General features: G+C 37.6%; 4 protein-coding genes, 2 long non-coding RNA genes and 1 pseudogene across 9 annotated transcripts; 3 read left to right on the top strand and 4 right to left on the bottom strand.

Annotated features, from left to right (window-relative positions):
• Window positions 1-128: 128 nt before the first annotated feature.
• LOC130687336 (inactive pancreatic lipase-related protein 1-like) lies at window positions 129-1,832 on the bottom strand. Its single transcript, XM_057510483.2, has 8 exons — window positions 1,676-1,832; window positions 1,530-1,596; window positions 1,299-1,441; window positions 1,122-1,239; window positions 917-1,053; window positions 639-851; window positions 385-553; window positions 129-307 (listed from the first exon to the last, which is right to left on the bottom strand). Exons 1-8 carry the CDS (start codon window positions 1,812-1,814, stop codon window positions 250-252), a joined length of 1,044 nt encoding a protein of 347 aa, XP_057366466.1. The 5' UTR covers window positions 1,815-1,832; the 3' UTR covers window positions 129-249.
• LOC132087892 (uncharacterized) lies at window positions 1,781-2,344 on the top strand. Its single transcript, XR_009420832.1, has 4 exons — window positions 1,781-1,918; window positions 1,996-2,067; window positions 2,122-2,175; window positions 2,241-2,344. It is a non-coding gene; the product is annotated as an uncharacterized LOC132087892 (long non-coding RNA).
• Window positions 2,107-3,877, bottom strand: LOC130687338 (inactive pancreatic lipase-related protein 1-like). Its single transcript, XM_057510487.2, has 8 exons — window positions 3,721-3,877; window positions 3,594-3,663; window positions 3,380-3,522; window positions 3,200-3,317; window positions 2,985-3,121; window positions 2,699-2,911; window positions 2,452-2,620; window positions 2,107-2,363 (listed from the first exon to the last, which is right to left on the bottom strand). Exons 1-8 carry the CDS (start codon window positions 3,788-3,790, stop codon window positions 2,306-2,308), a joined length of 978 nt encoding a protein of 325 aa, XP_057366470.1. The 5' UTR covers window positions 3,791-3,877; the 3' UTR covers window positions 2,107-2,305.
• A 217-nt stretch (window positions 3,878-4,094) lies between these two features.
• Window positions 4,095-4,965, bottom strand: LOC130687561 (lipase member H-like; annotated as a pseudogene).
• A 456-nt stretch (window positions 4,966-5,421) lies between these two features.
• On the top strand, window positions 5,422-6,360 carry LOC132087894 (uncharacterized). Of its 4 annotated transcripts, none has more exons than XR_009420843.1 (4): window positions 5,422-5,562; window positions 5,623-5,836; window positions 5,901-6,003; window positions 6,090-6,360. It is a non-coding gene; the product is annotated as an uncharacterized LOC132087894 (long non-coding RNA). The 4 variants fall into 4 exon arrangements; XR_009420842.1 differs by having other exon boundaries at window positions 5,428-5,836; window positions 6,090-6,258; window positions 6,334-6,360; XR_009420844.1 differs by having other exon boundaries at window positions 5,434-5,537; window positions 5,607-5,836.
• Window positions 6,361-11,002: 4,642 nt separating this feature from the next.
• On the bottom strand, window positions 11,003-12,079 carry LOC130687341 (uncharacterized). Its single transcript, XM_057510490.2, has 6 exons — window positions 11,983-12,079; window positions 11,858-11,929; window positions 11,660-11,799; window positions 11,406-11,589; window positions 11,252-11,343; window positions 11,003-11,181 (listed from the first exon to the last, which is right to left on the bottom strand). Exons 1-5 carry the CDS (start codon window positions 12,008-12,010, stop codon window positions 11,279-11,281), a joined length of 489 nt encoding a protein of 162 aa, XP_057366473.1. The 5' UTR covers window positions 12,011-12,079; the 3' UTR covers window positions 11,003-11,181; window positions 11,252-11,278.
• A 4,161-nt stretch (window positions 12,080-16,240) lies between these two features.
• Window positions 16,241-17,250, top strand: LOC130687560 (U1 small nuclear ribonucleoprotein C-like). The gene is made up of 5 exons (XM_057510734.2): window positions 16,241-16,369; window positions 16,448-16,490; window positions 16,557-16,665; window positions 16,729-16,803; window positions 16,866-17,250. The coding sequence occupies exons 1-5, from the start codon at window positions 16,362-16,364 to the stop codon at window positions 17,201-17,203; spliced, it is 573 nt and encodes a 190-aa protein (XP_057366717.1). The 5' UTR covers window positions 16,241-16,361; the 3' UTR covers window positions 17,204-17,250.
• The last annotated feature ends 242 nt before the right edge of the window (window positions 17,251-17,492 follow it).

Raw genomic sequence — 17,492 nt, 5'->3', positions numbered from 1 at the left:
AGTTCAGATTGCTATCGCTTTCAGACACAATAACCGAATTGAATGTTTGCTACGCATTATCAATGTTGTTTTCTTTTAAGTCTATTTACGTCAACTTGTTTTGATAACTAACTTTGAAATAGGTAGTCTAACGGAGTTCAAACTAGTGTATTTGTTGACTAGAACATATCGTCAACACCCGAGTCGTAAGTACGTCATTCTTATAGAAGATTACATTCATTTTTTTTTTTTGTGGATAGAACACAGCTGTTATCCTAAAGCGAATGGAGTTCTGTCACTTGTTGCGAGATAATAGATGCCTCGAGCCCTTAAGTTAAAAAAAAATTAATACGAATGATAACTTTCAAAACTTGACTAATAAATAAACAAAATTTCTTTTTATACGTGGATGGTGTAGGGTCCCCCATTAGGACGGCGTTGTTATCCGCACAAAGTCCGGCATTGAAATCCTCCTGCGTGGCGCACTCGACGGCGCGGAAACCAACTTGACTGTTGATGGACTCGGCAAAATAAGTAACAGACCGTCCGTGATCACAACCGCCTCTTCCCTGGCCTTGTTACAGGTATAATAAAAATAAAACTGCTGTTAGAAAACGATTTCGATTGATTATACTTTTATTTTCTTTTATGGTAGTTACCCGTCCATTCAATGCTATTCGCTGTGCAGCCTGGCTGGAACTGACCACCGTTAGGGTAGAAGTCAATGTGTCCCATGGGTGGTAAGAAACCCAGTTCGTCGCCAAGTAAAGTTCCACCATTCGTGTGAATGATATCAACAAAATCACCGTCGGTTAAGTCCAACCGCGTATCGGTGTCATTGAGGGAGAAAAAAGGTCCGGCCGGATCCAAACCTGTAACGTATTTCTTCCAGATTAATATCTTAAAAATACGTTTGGTCTTCATGTAATATTGTTACCAGTAATGCGGGGGATTCTTCCTAGAGTGACTGCCGCCCCAGCACCGCCTACGACATGAGCTCCTAAGCTGTGACCCATCAAGTGAAAGTTGCTCAAAGGTGTGCCAGTATTCTCGACGAGGAAATCAATGAATTGTCTGATGCAGAAAAAATTGGTAAGAAAAAATTATTCGTGGTCAAATTAGTGTTTTTTTTTTTTACTAACCCTACATGAACCGCAGCCCGTGGAACATCACGTTCCACAATGAGAGGGTACTCGATACCCGACGCCAAAACGGACCAATCTACTGCGATGAAATTACATTCCTCGCGGTATATGTAGGCTATTAAGGAATTTTTGTTAAATAATGTGTCTTTTTAGAAATTGTGTTTAATTCTTTACCGTCTCTGCTTGAATAGGCTGAAGGTGGGCCAGAATTCCAGCCATGAGCAAAGATCTTGGTTGGTAGCAATGGGTCAAAAAAAGACAACTGAAGCATTTCCAAGTCGCCAAGTTCAAGAATTTGGGGCTTCGTAGGATTAAATCTGATTCACGTACAATAATAAGATATAAAGTAACCATCATTTTCATTGTTTTTTGTTTTTTTTTTCTTTTTAGCAATTTATTTCTTACGTGGTGAAAAGCTCAAAAACCACCGTGCTGACATTGGGTGCCCGTCCTTCGATGGAATCTTCAAATGCTGTAACGGAAGTGTTAAAATTTGCGTAAGTAATTCCCTTGTAACGAAAGTACAAATTGTATAAACTTCTTTTTGTTACTTAGGACGTAGCACCAAGTGGGAGATACTACAAACACCAAAAATGCGATCAGCAGTCGAAGGGAAGCCATTTTTGCCGCGTATTTCCGGAGCTGCAAATAACTTGGTTGACTGGCACAGCACTGATTCAAGAATAACATGCGGCTGTAAATATAGACAGTGCAACCAAGTTTCGATTATTGCAAGAGGCGTATTTTCACAGATAGTGATCGCTTGATAAAGTTTTTGACGGACGTGATAATTAGTGAGTCCGTGCTTGAATTTGCCTTATTTGATAAAAACTGTACGTACATTGATAATTCATTAAATATTTTTATACAGCTAACTCTGTAACCGAAGAAAGGATATGCTACATCGACGGCGAGAAAAAAGAACATAATATCGCTAAAATAGGTAAAGAATTCTAATAATTTTCACAACATCAATAAACATGTAGCCTAGTTACAGGAATTTGGAATGGCAACAAGATATCGTGACCGCTACATTAACAACTGATTTCTGGTAATGAAGAAGTTGTATAAAAATTTAAACTGATAAATTCTGTTGTCTGATTGTATTTTGCACAGTTTGCCAATTGGAGGTGTCATCGCCATTGCTATAGGCCAATTTACATTCTTCATTGTGGGAAAGGTTATCCCAACGCAAACGGCGCTTTGCCATTTGTTGCCAGGTAATAGATGCCTCGAGCTCTGCAGATTGAAAAAGCATAACACAAATTGAATTAAATTTTGCTTCATATGGATTGTTATCAAAATGCCATAAAAGTAGAGAAATTACGAAGACGGAGTAGGATCACCCATAAGAACGGCTACGTTATCGGCGCATAATCCTGCTTCAAAGTCTAATTGGCTTTCGCATTCTACAGCACGAAAACCGACATCACTGTTAATGGATTCAACAAAGTAAGTTACCACCCTTGCGTGATCACAGGCACCTTTTTCTTGCCCTGCGTCGATGTGAAACAAAAGAAGAAAAAACATCTGCTATTGTAACGGTAATCACAGAGGGCTTCTTTGTCTAATACCTGTTGCCTTAATAGTGCTGGCCGTGCAGCCAGGTTGAAACTGGCCACCATTTGGGTAGAAGTCAATATGCCCAATGGGGGGTAAGAAGCCTTGCTGATCGTGTAACAGTGTACCACCGTTTGTATGAATGATATCGACAAATTCACCGTCCGTCGTGTCCAATCGCGTATCCGTTTCATTGAGGGAGAATAACGGTCCTGCTGGATCCAAACCTGCAATGTTTTTTTGGTCAGTATTGGAATATTCATTTTAACCTGTTACAGACGACAAAAGCTATACGTTTACCAGTTATACGAGGAATTCTTCCTAGAGTCACTGCGGCTCCAGCTCCTCCAACGACATGAGCCCCAAGGCTATGACCCATCAAGTGAAAAGACTCAAAAGGAGTTCCTGTGTTCCCGACGAGGAAATCAATGAACTGGCTATTGCACAACGGTATGGAACAAACATGTTTTTAATTGTTTATTTGCTATAGCGTCTTAAAGATTTGTTATAGAGACCCTGTATGTAGGGCTGCTCTTGGTACGTCACGTTCAACAATTATGGGGTATTCGATACCCGATGCCAATACGGACCAATCAATGGCAATAAAATTGCAATCTTCACGTTGTAGGTAAGCTGTCAAAAAAAAGTTTTCTTTAAGTCAATAAAATTTAAATAGACTATATGTATGTGTTTACCGTCTCTGCTAGAATAGGCAGCGCCTGGGCCATCGTGTAATCCATGAGCAAAGAACTTAGTTGGCAGTGATGGATCATAGAAAGACTGTTCCAGTGCTTGCAAGTTATCTAATTCAAGGATTTGAGCCTGTGTTGGATTGAATCTAAATTTCATGAACCACAGTTAACGTTGCCATGGTAGGTTTTCATAACGTCAGAATTAATTATGTCCTACCGTGTGAATAGCTCAAAAACCACTGTACTGACGTTAGGTGCCGCTCTTGCAGAACTGGAGCCAAAAGGTGCTATTATACATAGGTGATCAAATTAAACAATTACCATTGAAATAATTTCTGTAATACTTATAACATAACCCCAAATAGGAGCCAACAGAAAAGCTAAGGATGTAATCACCAATGGAAACCCCATCATGTTCACTTTGTATTTCTTTTCACGTGACACAAGAATGACAACACTAACTCGACACCAGCTCCACTAGTGGACATATTTTATAGCCTTCACTGTGCAAATGGTTTGGTTATCATTGTAGGTATCACTCTCTAAATATCGTTCGTTTATACGCAGTTAATCCTAAACGATTGACAGGTGATGGACCGTAACTTAGATAATTCTTTTATATGTAGAGTTCAGTGTTCCTTATTTATTCTAGAAATATTGGCAATTTTATCAGTTAAAGGACGTCAAAATTCTGCCACGAAGCAGCCCGAAAAGATGTTGATTCACCGGTCTATCCCTTTGCATAAGGTGGTGCGTCGTTGGTAGTAAGGTATAATACGCCCGTAACCCGTAAGACAATTCCAAAAATATAGTCTCTCACACAGTTTGTTGTATAAAAACTATCAAACGATTTAAAGATTTAATAGTGAACCGTTACGTTTCAGGAACGTATTCTCCCATTAAAACGGATTCGTTTTCGTTGCAGTCGCCGGATAAGTACATATTCCAGAAGTCATAAAGGACGGCACGAAATCCCACCTCGCTTGTAATGGATTCGGTGAAGTAATCAACAGTTCGGCAATGAGAGCAGCACTCTATAAATTATTAAAGGTTGTGATCACTTAATATATTAGAGGGCAGGAAAACTTTTCGTACTTGTGACACCGTCGCATCCGTCACTTACGTCCTGCCTTTCATCGACATCATCAAGTGGGAAAAATTCATCCGTATGAGAAGGATCTAATCCTGTAGAAAAATCTATAAAGTTCTAGCAATCTGGCTTTCTAGGGTAAGTGTGATTTTACCTGTAATCCTGGTCACTTTTCATCCTGATGCTATTTCGGCTGCTGCGAATCCAACTACATACGCTCAAAAAGTATACTGGAAAAGCTTAGTATGGAACATCAGTTCGAAGTCTGGAAATTTTTGGAACCGTTTCGGATCTACCTATGTCCAGTAAGATGAAAATCGTCTAGCAATGGCTCCATGCGAAATGAGAAAATTGATTAACTGTCAGGTAAGCATGCCAGCTAGGGGTACGTAATTGATGGCAACGTTTGAATAATTTCCAGTTGCCATTGTGGACCAATCGACAGCAATAAAAAATTGCAGTCTGGTTTCTCCAAATATCCAAGATATGATAATAACATTTCATTTGATAATTTTAATAGCACCATGTTTTGGCGCAATGAAAATACGGTTTTTCGTAGGGTAGCTGTAGGTACGTGAGCTGTTCTTGGATTGTTACTGCGTTGTCAAAATGGAATAGCTATTTGTCAGTATCGACAAGATGATGATTGATCGACGCATCCTGGTAACAAAAATTTGGCAGTGAAAATGATGTGGCAAAGATTTAATTGCCAGCATTATGAAGAAAAAATAAAATTGAAAGGTAATGCTTAAAAATTATTCTGTGATTCAGTATGTTAATACCAGAAAAAAAAATTAAAAGCAGATATGGGACACATTACTCGTGGCGTTCGTTGCGGATTTTTTTACTATAGGCGAACCATCTCATGTTCTGCTCTCAGTGGCAAAAGTCGGGGAAATCGGAATGGGTGGAATGAAGCTGCGGCAAGTGGAGTTCGATTTGGGGTATTAGGCCCCTGACCGTTCGTGTTTACCAGTAAACAGTGAGTTTGGTTTGTGTTAGAAATTTCAGGAAAAAACAAACATATAAAAAACAAACATATGATGGTTAAAGAACAAAATTCAGCCCAATGTAATGCCTTACCTAATCTTTTAAAGTAAGTTTTCTGATACTAAAAATTGCAAAACATTACATGGACAGAACATTAAGCGAGAAGAAACCCTCGGGTTCTTTCTATTTTGAGTTTGACATCCCTAGCCATGATCAACAAAATGTTCAACATTTTCAATGAAAAGTTCTTCCCTTTCAACCAACAACCTGTAACATACCTGACATAATAACATTGTTGGCAAATCATAATAGCCAATAGCCTGTCACATACCTGACGGATAATAACATTGTTGGCAACTCGTATATCGGAAACATAAAAAGTAACTAAAGCCTTTTGATACATCAAATTGCAAAGCAATAACTTTCATCATGTTTATTACTTAGATGCCAACCTGAAAGTACACTAATGTTGTGAATAATTTGCACTGCTGGACCGAGCATAATAACAATTATGGAAACACATCACATAACAGAAACTATATCAGTGGTATAAAATGACAAAATTATAAGTGTGCATTTGCGTACACAGATGCTTTTAGCTTTTACTCAACAATATCTTTACTTATTTTCTAGTAAAACTGGCAAATGAAGTAAAGAAATCTGAGTCAGTCTCTACATGCCTTAAAGTATGGGGCTTCCTGCTGTGGCCTTAGGACAAACTACTGCTGCAAAGGAAGATACTTCCATGACTGTGAATTGTTGAGCTACCTGCCGTCCTTATATACGCAACGGCATATTTACTGTATGTTTCACATTCTACCTTGACCTTTTGCAGTGATCTCGACTAGAAGAATGACCTTAGGCAATTCTATTACAGAGAATAAAATATCCTCTGGCTCTTTGATTGTAGATCTGCCGCGTTTAGTGCTTTTATGGTGTTTCAGGCCTTGGAACGTGGATTTGAAATTCACTATATATACCGATCACACACCATCACAGCTGAGTATTAACATTTGTTTTTTTCTCTTTGCTGGTTTAATCTAGTCGTACATGGTAATTATACCGATATCTATGGCCCAACTAGGCGATCCACAAATGGACTTTCTGTAAGTGTTCCCTAAGTATGAGACGGGATATGGGAATCCGTTTATTTTTTAAATGGCTACGCTGACGAAAAACTAATCCATTTTTGAAAATCAGCGTTCAATTCTGTATAAAATGTATGATTTTCGTTGAATTCCACGAGGTGTCGTTTTGGGGGAATTTTGACAAAAGTGAGAGGGGTTATAGGCTATTATTAAATTCTAGATATAATTAAAAATAAAGGGTGTCGATTCAGAATTCAACGAAAATTACGAAAATTAAGTTTATTTTTTCATTGGGACCATAGTTTTTTGTAAAATGTAAAATTTAAAAAAATAGAAGAGAAAAATAAAATATGGCGAACTGTTTTAACCCCCCCCCCAAAAAAAAAAAAAATATCGGCTACCTATGAAAATATCGGTAAAACACCCGACTTAGTCGGGCTTAAAGTTTTTTTCGGCTGCATCGCGCTAGCGCTGTAGCATACTGGCGCGCTAGCATTGCGTCAAATATTCGATTTATTTAAAAAACGATCAATTTAGAGATAAAAATAGCAATTTTACTGGTATCAGCATTAAATTTTGAGTATATCTTGTGATATTCAATCAATTCCGATGAGTGTCAGTTCTTGAAGAAAAAAATTGTAAGCCCGACGAAATTTGGTCGGGCTTATTTGGTCAGGCTTATGGCAATCCGTTTTACTATGGCAATCCGTTTTACATAAAAAAAAAAAAAAATCGCACTTTTTTCTTTTTTCCGACACGTAGCCATCTACCGCTCAGACTCATTATTACTGGCGTAGGCAATTTCAGTCCATTGGATGCCATTCGCAGTTAGTTGAGTAACGTGGATGGAGAATAACGCGTGGCTGGAGGAACAATTGAAAAATGGATAAGATAATAAAACAAAAAAATGGTAAGTATGAACATTATTATATTTGTTTTGAATTATTAATTATTGTTTATTAGATCAAATTATGGACCTGCAGGCTCAATTATTGCAACAGCACAAAATATTAGATAACAGCAAAGCTAAGGATGGTAAGGCCTAATACATAATGATTCTATTTATTTGCTTTTATTCATTTGTGTTTTGTAGCTCAAAGTTTGAGTCTACAAGCTCAGCTAGGGGAAAAGAACAAATTGGAACGGAACAGTTTCCAAACAGTGAAGGAGGTTTCTCCAAACTCAAACCTAACTGAACATGAGGATGAATTGGCATTAGGCGAACACATTCAGGTACATAAACTTTTCAAATAAGAATTCAAAATAAGTATAGAATTTTAACAAACAATTATTTATTGTTTAGATATTCAGTCTACCACCTGACAGTGTGTTAAATTTAAATTCTGTTAGTGCTGCACAAAAAGAACCGTTAGTAATAAGCCCATGCAGTGAAGGAAGTGAACAATTGTGGGACCGTATTTGGGCCGAAAATGGGTGTGGTACGGAAAGCAAGATATGGCACAAGTTCAACATGAAACATGGATTAGGTACTTTTCGGTTTTATGTCTATTGAAAAAGTATTTTTAATGCTATTATTTTGCATTCACAGAATTTAATGGGGGATCAAATCAAGTCTGGAAGTGTTACAGGATGGAAGAGTCAGCCTACAGATGAAAAAACACAGAGTGCATTACCATTAAGGTATGAGGTAAATTAATAGAGTAATGCAAATTGCATAATGAGAAGTACCATCTTGTGTTAATGAATCCAGTACAACAGCAATCCTTTATAGTTCTGTCACAGCTAGAAGCCTCAAATAATTCTGCTTCTCTGTCTAAAGAACAACTTGTCCTTTACGTTCAGAGTGTTGGGGAAACTGGGTACTTAAATGGCCCTAAAGATGTTTTAATTTTTCTGCTATTGCAGAGATGAACATCATACATGGACTGTTTAGGTATGAAAGGATTTTTCTTCAAATAATTTTGAATTTATGACGAAGAATTTCTCCTCCTTTTTGCCAACCAGGTCTTATCTACCAAAAAAATTTTATCCAATAGGAAAGGATTTTCATGTACTGGGAACACAACTATCAACAATGCAACATTCTACAGGTGCTAGTTTATCATTCAAGAGCCTTATACAATGAAGTTAATCTGCAATTTGTATGTCCTTTCCCAAGCTTCCACCAGAAGTTGAATCTATGAGTCATGTAAGTTCCATGATCAACAATTGATGTGTTTAACTGTGTTGTTTTTCTTTTCTCAATATAGGTTAATAGTAACATTGGATCTGAAAAAATTCTTGGTTGGGGCAAGACACTGAATAAATTGTATTGATTGGATGGATGACATGACATTGCTATACTTAATTCGGATTCCCCAGACGGTATTTGATATTAAAAAAATTGAAGTGCATATCTGGGCTCCCTTCTTTTCTGAAGCCCCGTTTCCCCTTGACTCATAATAAGCCCGTAGGGGGTCATGCCCCTACTGTACGGTATATATAAAAACAACATATACCGAGGTTTGGAGGGCTCTGGCCGGAAAGGGGACGTGGGGTGCCGCTTCGTCCGATGATGTGTTCACGGAGGGTGACGTGGCTGCCCACAAATCCGAACTAAAGGTTAATCGCTCCTGTAAAAATGTTCCAAATCTTCAGCTCTTCTTCCGGCTTCTCTTAGCCAATCACCGGGTAATCTCCCCGGTGGGTCAACAAGGCAGTGTCTCCCCCTGCCTGGGTTGACGGCAACTTTTGAAAGGGCTATTGTGCCTTTTTAAAGTTGCAAAAATAATTGTAAAGTGCAGAGAATTGTCAATAAAATTTTTTTTATAAAATATTTTTTGCAAAATTCGTTTCTTTCATTGTCTGTATTCGCTGTGTTCACACGTTACACTTTTTATATTTAGCTTGCTTAATTCACCTTTATTGTTTTTGTCACCTTTGATGGTAAGCATTGTTTCCATTGGTTTATCGTTTACCTGTAAGTATTATTTATTACACTCTTTGAATTCTTTAACTTAGATTCAAGGAACAATCTGGATATTTTATGAAGTAATTTTGTATTTTGTTTTACTCGTATGTCCGATCCCCAGACATTCAGCATTTAACGCCGATGCTCTAACATTGAGCCACGAGATATATTTAAATTTTTTATTATCGCATATCATATGTTATCGTCTAGGATGTTTATGCAGTCTTTCACAACTATATGTTTATCTTTCTATTACTTCCATAAGCTTCTTAGCTCTGTGGTAGAGCTTTTAACTGCGATACCTGTTACCCTGGGTTCAAACCTCAGTGGATGTGTAAAAATAAAGTAGAATAATGTAGAAGAGTATATTGCAGAAATGCATTTCAGTTTTATTCTAAGTGTAAATGCAAGTCCACAATATATAAGAAAAAAACCAAAAAATCATGTATTCGTGGCTCATTGGCAAGCATCAAGAATTCAAACATCCAGTTCGATCCCTGGATAATAATAGAATACTTACAGATAAACGATAAACCAATACCCGTCACCTTACCATCAAAAATGACAAAAACAAATAAATAAAAAAAAAAAAAAAAATTGATAAATGCAATGTGTGAACAAAGCGAACACAGACAATGAAAGAAAAAATTTTGCAAAAAATATTTTATAAAAAAAAATTTATTGACAATTCTCTGCACATTACAATTATTTTTGCAACTTTAAAAAGGCACAATAGCCCTTTCAAAAGTTGCCGTCAACCCAGGCAGGGGGAGACACTGCCTTGTTGACCCACCGGGGAGATTACCCGGTGATTGGCTAAGAGAAGCCGGAAGAAGAGCTGAAGATTTGGAACATTTTTACAGGAGCGATTAACCTTTAGTTCGGATTTGTGGGCAGCCACGTCACCCTCCGTGAACACATCATCGGACGAAGCGGCACCCCACGTCCCCTTTCCGGCCAGAGCCCTCCAAACCTCGGTATATGTTGTTTTTATATATACCGTACAGTAGGGGCATGACCCCCTACGGGCTTATTATGAGTCAAGGGGAAACGGGGCTTCAGAAAAGAAGGGAGCCCAGATATGCACTTCAATTTTTTTAATATCAAATACCGTCTGGGGAATCCGAATTAAGTATAGCAATGTCATGTAATCCATCCAATCAATACAATTTATTCAGTGTCTTGCCCCAACCAAGAATTTTTTCAGATCCAATGTTACTATTAACCTATATTGAGAAAAGAAAAACAACACAGTTAAACACATCAATTGTTGATCATGGAACTTACATGACTCATAGATTCAACTTCTGGTGGAAGCTTGGGAAAGGACATAGAAATTGCAGATTAACTTCATTGTATAAGGCTCTTGAATGATAAACTAGCACCTGTACAATGTTGCATTGTTGATAGTTGTGTTCCCAGTACATGATAATCCTTTCCTATTGGATAAAATTTTTTTTGGTAGATAAGACCTGGTTGGCAAAAAGGAGGAGAAATTCTTCGTCATAAATTCAAAATTATTTGAAGAAAAATCCTTTCATACCTAAAGAGTCCATGTATGATGTTCATCTCTGCAATAGCAGCAAAATTAAAACATCTTTAGGGCCATTTAAGTACCCAGTTTCCCCAACACTCTGAACGTAAAGGACAAGTTGTTCTTTAGACAGAGAAGCAGAATTATTTGAGGCTTCTAGCTGTGACAGAACTATAAAGGATTGCTGTTGTACTGGATTCATTAACACAAGATGGTACTTCTCATTATGCAATTTGCATTACTCTATTAATTTACCTCATACCTTAATGGTAATGCACTCTGTGTTTTTTCATCTGTAGGCTGACTCTTCCATCCTGTAACACTTCCAGACTTGATTTGATCCCCCATTAAATTCTGTGAATGCAAAATAATAGCATTAAAAATACTTTTTCAATAGACATAAAACCGAAAAGTACCTAATCCATGTTTCATGTTGAACTTGTGCCATATCTTGGTTTCCGTACCACACCCATTTTCGGCCCAAATACGGTCCCACAATTGTTCACTTCCTTCACTGCATGGGCTTATTACTAACGATTCTTTTTGTGCAGCACTAACAGAATTTAAATTTAACACACTGTCAGGTGGTAGACTGAATATCTAAACAATAAATAATTGTTTGTTAAAATTCTATACTTATTTTGAATTCTTATTTGAAAAGTTTATGTACCTGAATGTGTTCGCCTAATGCCAATTCATCCTCATGTTCAGTTAGGTTTGAGTTTGGAAAAACCTCCTTCACTGTTTGGAAACTGTTCCGTTCCAATTTGTTCTTTTCCCCTAGCTGAGCTTGTAGACTCAAACTTTGAGCTACAAAACACAAATGAATAAAAGCAAATAAATAGAATCATTATGTATTAGGCCTTACCATCCTTAGCTTTGCTGTTATCTAATATTTTGTGCTGTTGCAATAATTGAGCCTGCAGGTCCATAATTTGATCTAATAAACAATAATTAATAATTCAAAACAAATATAATAATGTTTATACTTACCATCCTTTTGTTGTATTATCTTATCCATTTTTCAATTGTTCCTCCAGCCACGCGTTATTCTCCATCCACGCTACTGAACTAACTGCGAATGGCATCCAATGGACTGAAATTGCCTACGCCAGTAATAATGAGTCTGAGCGGTAGATGGCTACGTGTCAGAAAAAAAGAAAAAAGTGCGATTTTTTATTTTTTTTCCGCCATTTTTTTATTTTTTTATGTAAAACGGATTGCCATATTGCCATATTTTACACAGAAAAAAAAAAATTCGCCAAAAAAAAAAAAAAAATCACTTTTTGCTTTTTCTGCCACGAGATATATTTAAACATTTTATTATCGCATATCATATGTTATCGTCTAGGATGTTTATGCAGTCTTTCACCTACTAACTACCAGGAACTATATGTTTATCTTTCTTTTCTTTCGTAAGGTTCATAGCTCTATGGTAGAGGCTATAGCTGAGATACCTATTACCCTGAGTTCAAACCCCAGAAAATGTGTTAAAATAAATGTAGAAGAGTATATTGCAGAATTGCATTTCAGTTTTATTCTAAGTGTAAATGCAAGTCCACAAGTGACTATAAAAAAGCCAACTTGACATCATATGATTCATGGCTCATTGGTAGAGCATCGGCGCGGTATGCCGAACATCCAGGGTTCGATCACTGGATAATGATAGAATGCTTACAGATAAACGATAAACCAATGGAAACAATGATTACCATCAAAGGTGACAAAAACAAATAGAGCTAATAATATAACAAAAAAAAAAGTTAATAAATTTAATGTGTGAACACAGCTAACACAGACAATGAAAGAAACAAATTTTGGAAAAAATATTTTATAAAAAAAATTTTATTGACAATTCTCTGCACATTACAATTATTTTTGCAACTTTAAAAAGGCACAATAGACCTTTCAAAAGTTGCCGTCAACCCAGGCAGGGGGAGACACTGCCTTGTTGACCCACCGGGGAGATTACCCGGTGATTGGCTAAGAGAAGCCGGAAGAAGAGCTGAAGATTTGGAACATTTTTACAGGAGCGATTAACCTTTGGTTCGGATTTGTCGGTAGCCACGTCGCCCTCCGTGAACACATCATCGGACTAAGCGGACCCCCACGTCCCCTTTCCGGCCAGAGCCCTCCAAACCTCGGTATATGTTGTTTTTATATATACCGTACAGTAGGTGGCATGACCCCCTACGGGCTTATTACGAGTCAAGGGGAAACGGGGCTACGGAAAGGAAGGGAGCCCAGATATGCACTTCAATTTATGAAAAATTAAATACCGTTTTTAAATGAGAATCTGAATGAAGTATGGAAATTCCATGTAGTGTATCCAAACATAATAATTTATTCAGGACCTTCCCCCAAACAGAAACCTTTTCAGATCAAAATTTATTGTTCATCTATAATAAGACAGTAAAACACCATTAGGCATAAAAACTCTTAACTCATATATAGAGTTCATACCTTACATGATTCGTGAGTTGATTGCGAGCATATTCTTCTGTCAGAAGCAGAGAAATTGATAACACTCTGCATAATTTAATGACGTGCAACTTTGAAAGGGCAAAACAGCCAATTTCAAAGTTGCATTCAACCAAGGTAGGGGGAGACACTACCTCAGTTGACTCACAGGGGAGATTACCCGGTGCGTGGCTAAGAGAAGCCGGAAGAAGAGCGAAGGTTGCGGACAAGCTTTTACGTGAGCGATTAACTGTTAATTCGGATTTTTGGGTAGCCTCATAGCCCTCCAATGATATCATCGGACCATGAGGACCCCCACGTCCCCTTTCCAGACAGCGCACTCACAACCGTTACTGCTGATCACAGTAGGGGCATGACCCCCTACGGGCTTATTACAAATCAAGGGGAAACGGGGCCACAGAAAAGAAGGGAGCCCAGATATACGCTTCAATTAAAAAAAAAATAAACATACCTCTGTATACCAAAACCTAAAGGAATCCGGAAGTCTTCGGTCATTCTTTGAACGAATATCAATTTTTGCTTAAACGAACAATTTGAGTCCGAATCTGCTAGCTGTAGGTTACTGTTTTTTCGTTTCTTATGCGTCTTGTGGATATGTCCTGGGAAAAACATAACCAAGGGAAGTCTGACATTTTCAGTCCATCGGCCGTTTTGATATCAATGGATGTAGAATTTAAACAAATGCCGCTTCAGACTGTTGAAAAAAGTGACAAACAATAAATCAAAAACTATAACCAACACGTACAAAACAGTTATTTACACAGATTTCTCGCTATGTTCGGGACGCCACTATCACCAAAATGGTACTAAAACCACAACCATCCTTGTTCTTCGCAAAGCCGAATCTATCAACAAACAGCGAAAATAAAATTACAAGGTTGATTTCCAAGTTGAATCATTTGGAGTTTTGACGTACGCATTTAGACGCCACCAACTCCTCCATACAGGCACGAATCATATCATCAATGGCATAAACTGAACTTGGATCAATGAAATAACGTGCCATATTTAAACCACGAATAGGGAACTCCGCCAAGGTGTTAAACTTGTCTCGTTGAGGCAATGTGTAAGAATGCACTTTCAACGTACGACTTCACCAAGCCATCACAAATCAAATTTTCAGTTTTAAAAATAATAGCGGGCGAATTAATTGTTTAACATAGGTGAAGGCTTTAAAGCACTTCCTGTACCCTTTCTCATGACGTCGGGGCTACAGTGAATTTTCAGCAGCTTTGGCATCACAGCTCACTTCCTTAGCAGGCAGTTAAAACTCACAAGATAAGAAAATTTTTGCAGCAAATTTAAACCTTTAAAAATTTAAGCAATATTGTTAACTAGAAAAACTGAAGTTACCAGCAAAATAATTTAGCTTTCCTTTTACCTTTCTTTTGACAAACCTCCACAATCTGTTCAAGTTCTCGAAACCCAGAGAAAAAGCTCTTCTGACTGTGACATCTTTGCAAAAGAAGATAAATGATTGGTTTCCAAACTAGGTAGTTTTTTTCCGTTTATGCGATAAATGTCGGTCTTTACACTCTCGAATAAGATGCTTCCACTGTTAACCTGTAATATGGTAAAATATCGGAATAATGGGCAGAACACCCTTTATAACCACAGACAACTAAAACCATAATGTTGAATATAGTGTTTTCCTTGCTCACGTTCCAAAGTTTGGTTTGTCGTTCCACATACTCTCTTGTTTGATTGCTTTATCAAAGATAATTTTCATAATTTTGATTTCGTTCACTGATGAATGTTGCTTTACCCAGGAGTTTTGAATGTCAGGTAGAGCTGTCTTAACAGTTTCAGAAAAAAAAACAAAAAAACATTTAACTATTTGGTTAACAGATAATGATATATTTTCTTCGATTAACCTAGCATATTTCTTCGTTGAATTTCTTTACTTGTTCTATCTCCCAATGTCAGGGTCCTTGGCTGTTTTTAGTTTATTTAAGTAGATTCCTACTACAGACAACCTGTCAGTATCCCACAGTCTACTACTATAAAACATTTAAGAAGTAGAAATTTTGTTTGTAAATTCATGAGATACTTTCCACGCTTCAGGTTTCTGTTTTGGAACAGGTCGGAACCACTGAACAAGTGAGTTCCTTTCTGGTTCAGGTATCAGCCTAAAATCAGTGGTTGCTGTCGGTGGTCATGGAACCTGCAGGGCAATAGATGTCATCTGCTTTTGTGTAACATTCCAGCTTGAATAATAAACTTCAAAAGGTAAACCCCATTAGCAGGATCATCTGGTTAGAAATTTTTTTATGAAGCTTACAATAAGATTCTCTCACACAATCATTTCGAAGACAACAAAGATAATTAAACTGGTTCTAGTTCTTATAAATCTGTTTGACTTGTAACTTCCAACTACGATGATTAGCCTACAGACTTGTACCTTCAACAATAGTATCCCAGATGATGGCAGTATTAATAAAAATTTTTAACAGTATTAAAATACAAAACGAAAAAAACATTACTGTCATGCAGTGAAACTATAAGATCTTAACACCAACAATCAAGAAAACTGCCAAACAAACAAGCGGTTTGCCTTCCTTAGAAAACAGCAATATAAAGTAACAATGACTCAGTGAACTTACCAAGAAGCCGAGTCAGGATCCAGGAGCTTAGGATAAACTACCCTACTCTTGGGTAGAAGACAGCATCAAGAATCAGCATGGCAGACAGCTGTTAATGTCCTATAATTAAAAATACGGTCAGCAGATGGCTTTGTATTACAAAGGTTAGTTCTTGAGAATAGCACTAGGCGCTGTCGGAAATGCCCGGCAGCCGACAGCGTTAGTTTTGAGTTTCTCATCTTTCGTTCCGTTCGAAGTCACTTGAAGTTTTCTTTACGTAAAAAATAGTAGTTTAATTTCATATCTACCATGCCGAAGTAAGTGAATATGTTAAACTTAGCATTAATATGAAACGTGGAGATTATGTTTACATTGTTATTGGTTTTGTTTTCCAGATACTATTGCGACTATTGCGATACTTATTTAACTCATGATTCGGTAATACGTTATTGGTAATTTTCTTTAATCGTATATTCAATTAACCACGTTTGGATTTATTTGAAGCCTTCTGTGCGAAAAACACATTGCTCCGGCAGGAAACATAAAGAGAATGTAAAATTTTACTACCAGAAATGGATGGAAGATCAAGCTCAGAGTCTCATCGATGCTACTAGTAAGTTGTTTTATTCATGCTGATTGTTTGTTTACATATCACATAATTTGAATTACCTCACAGTTGAAGCATACAAGAAAGGAATTATGAAAGGAGGGGCTGCCATTCCACCCCCAGGAAACTTGAACATTCCTGGAAGTATGAATAGTATATTTTTGTTTCACTTTTGTTATCTTCGTAACTCTATAGTATACTCGCAGTGCCACCAAGACCCCCAGGTCCTGGTCCACAGATGATGGGTCCTGGTGGGCCTATGATGGGAGGCCCGCCTGGTGGGCCAATGGGTATGGGTCCTGGTGGGCCTATGGGTATGCCAGGTGGACCACGACCACCAATGGGGCAGATGGGACCTGGAGGACCTATGAATCCAATGGGCCCCATGATGATGGGCCCTGGTCCAGGTGGTCCAATGCATCATATGATGATGAGACCAGGGATGCCTGGTATGCCGGGAATGCCAGGAATGCAACAAGGAATGCAACCTGGTATGCCAGGAAGACCACAAGCTCCTCAAGCACCTGGTACTCAAGCAACATGATTTTTCATTGTATTGACATAACATTTCATTAAATATAACTTTTTTCCGACATGGTTTCTAACATGTATTGCCTCACTGTCTGTCTGACGAACACATATAGTAACACATAAACAAGAAACTAAGGCGCGAAATTTGTACACACGATAGAATTAAGGGTACAATCATGTTTTTCAAGAGTCAAGAGGTTTAACAAAGACATTGATATGTCCATCCCATTGAAAATAGTCTGGTCTTCAATAATTAATATAATATCAAATGAGCCATGCAACCAATGAGCCGCCTTATTAAT

The sequence above is a fragment of the Daphnia carinata genome, chromosome 4 (genome assembly GCF_022539665.2).
Source record: "Daphnia carinata strain CSIRO-1 chromosome 4, CSIRO_AGI_Dcar_HiC_V3, whole genome shotgun sequence".
In the NCBI taxonomy this organism is placed as follows: domain Eukaryota; kingdom Metazoa; phylum Arthropoda; class Branchiopoda; order Diplostraca; family Daphniidae; genus Daphnia; species Daphnia carinata.
The sequence above is the reverse complement of the archived record's forward strand: the minus strand, read 5'-3'. Positions and strand labels throughout refer to the sequence as shown.

Excerpts from the sequence above, each read along its gene's own strand:
- LOC130687341 (XM_057510490.2), bottom strand. The coding sequence starts at position 12,010 with ATGGATAAGATAATACAACAAAAGGATG. Across the intron at positions 11,800-11,857 it reads TAACAGCAAAGCTAAGGATG|CTCAAAGTTTGAGTCTACAA; the intron begins GTAAGGCCTAAT and ends TGTGTTTTGTAG. Across the intron at positions 11,344-11,405 it reads CAACATGAAACATGGATTAG|AATTTAATGGGGGATCAAAT; the intron begins GTACTTTTCGGT and ends TTGCATTCACAG.
- LOC130687336 (XM_057510483.2), bottom strand. The coding sequence starts at position 1,814 with ATGTTATTCTTGAATCAGTGCTGTGCCAGTCAACCAAGTTATTTGCAG. Across the intron at positions 1,054-1,121 it reads CGGGCTGCGGTTCATGTAGG|ACAATTCATTGATTTCCTCG; the intron begins GTTAGTAAAAAA and ends TTTCTGCATCAG. Across the intron at positions 852-916 it reads AAGAATCCCCCGCATTACTG|GTTTGGATCCGGCCGGACCT; the intron begins GTAACAATATTA and ends AATACGTTACAG.
- LOC130687560 (XM_057510734.2), top strand. Across the intron at positions 16,666-16,728 it reads GAGTCTCATCGATGCTACTA|TTGAAGCATACAAGAAAGGA; the intron begins GTAAGTTGTTTT and ends ATTACCTCACAG. Across the intron at positions 16,804-16,865 it reads AAACTTGAACATTCCTGGAA|TGCCACCAAGACCCCCAGGT; the intron begins GTATGAATAGTA and ends GTATACTCGCAG.
- LOC130687338 (XM_057510487.2), bottom strand. The coding sequence starts at position 3,790 with ATGATGGGGTTTCCATTGGTGATTACATCCTTAGCTTTTCTGTTGGCT. Across the intron at positions 3,664-3,720 it reads TATTTGGGGTTATGTTATAA|CACCTTTTGGCTCCAGTTCT; the intron begins GTATTACAGAAA and ends TATGTATAATAG. Across the intron at positions 2,912-2,984 it reads AAGAATTCCTCGTATAACTG|GTTTGGATCCAGCAGGACCG; the intron begins GTAAACGTATAG and ends AAAACATTGCAG.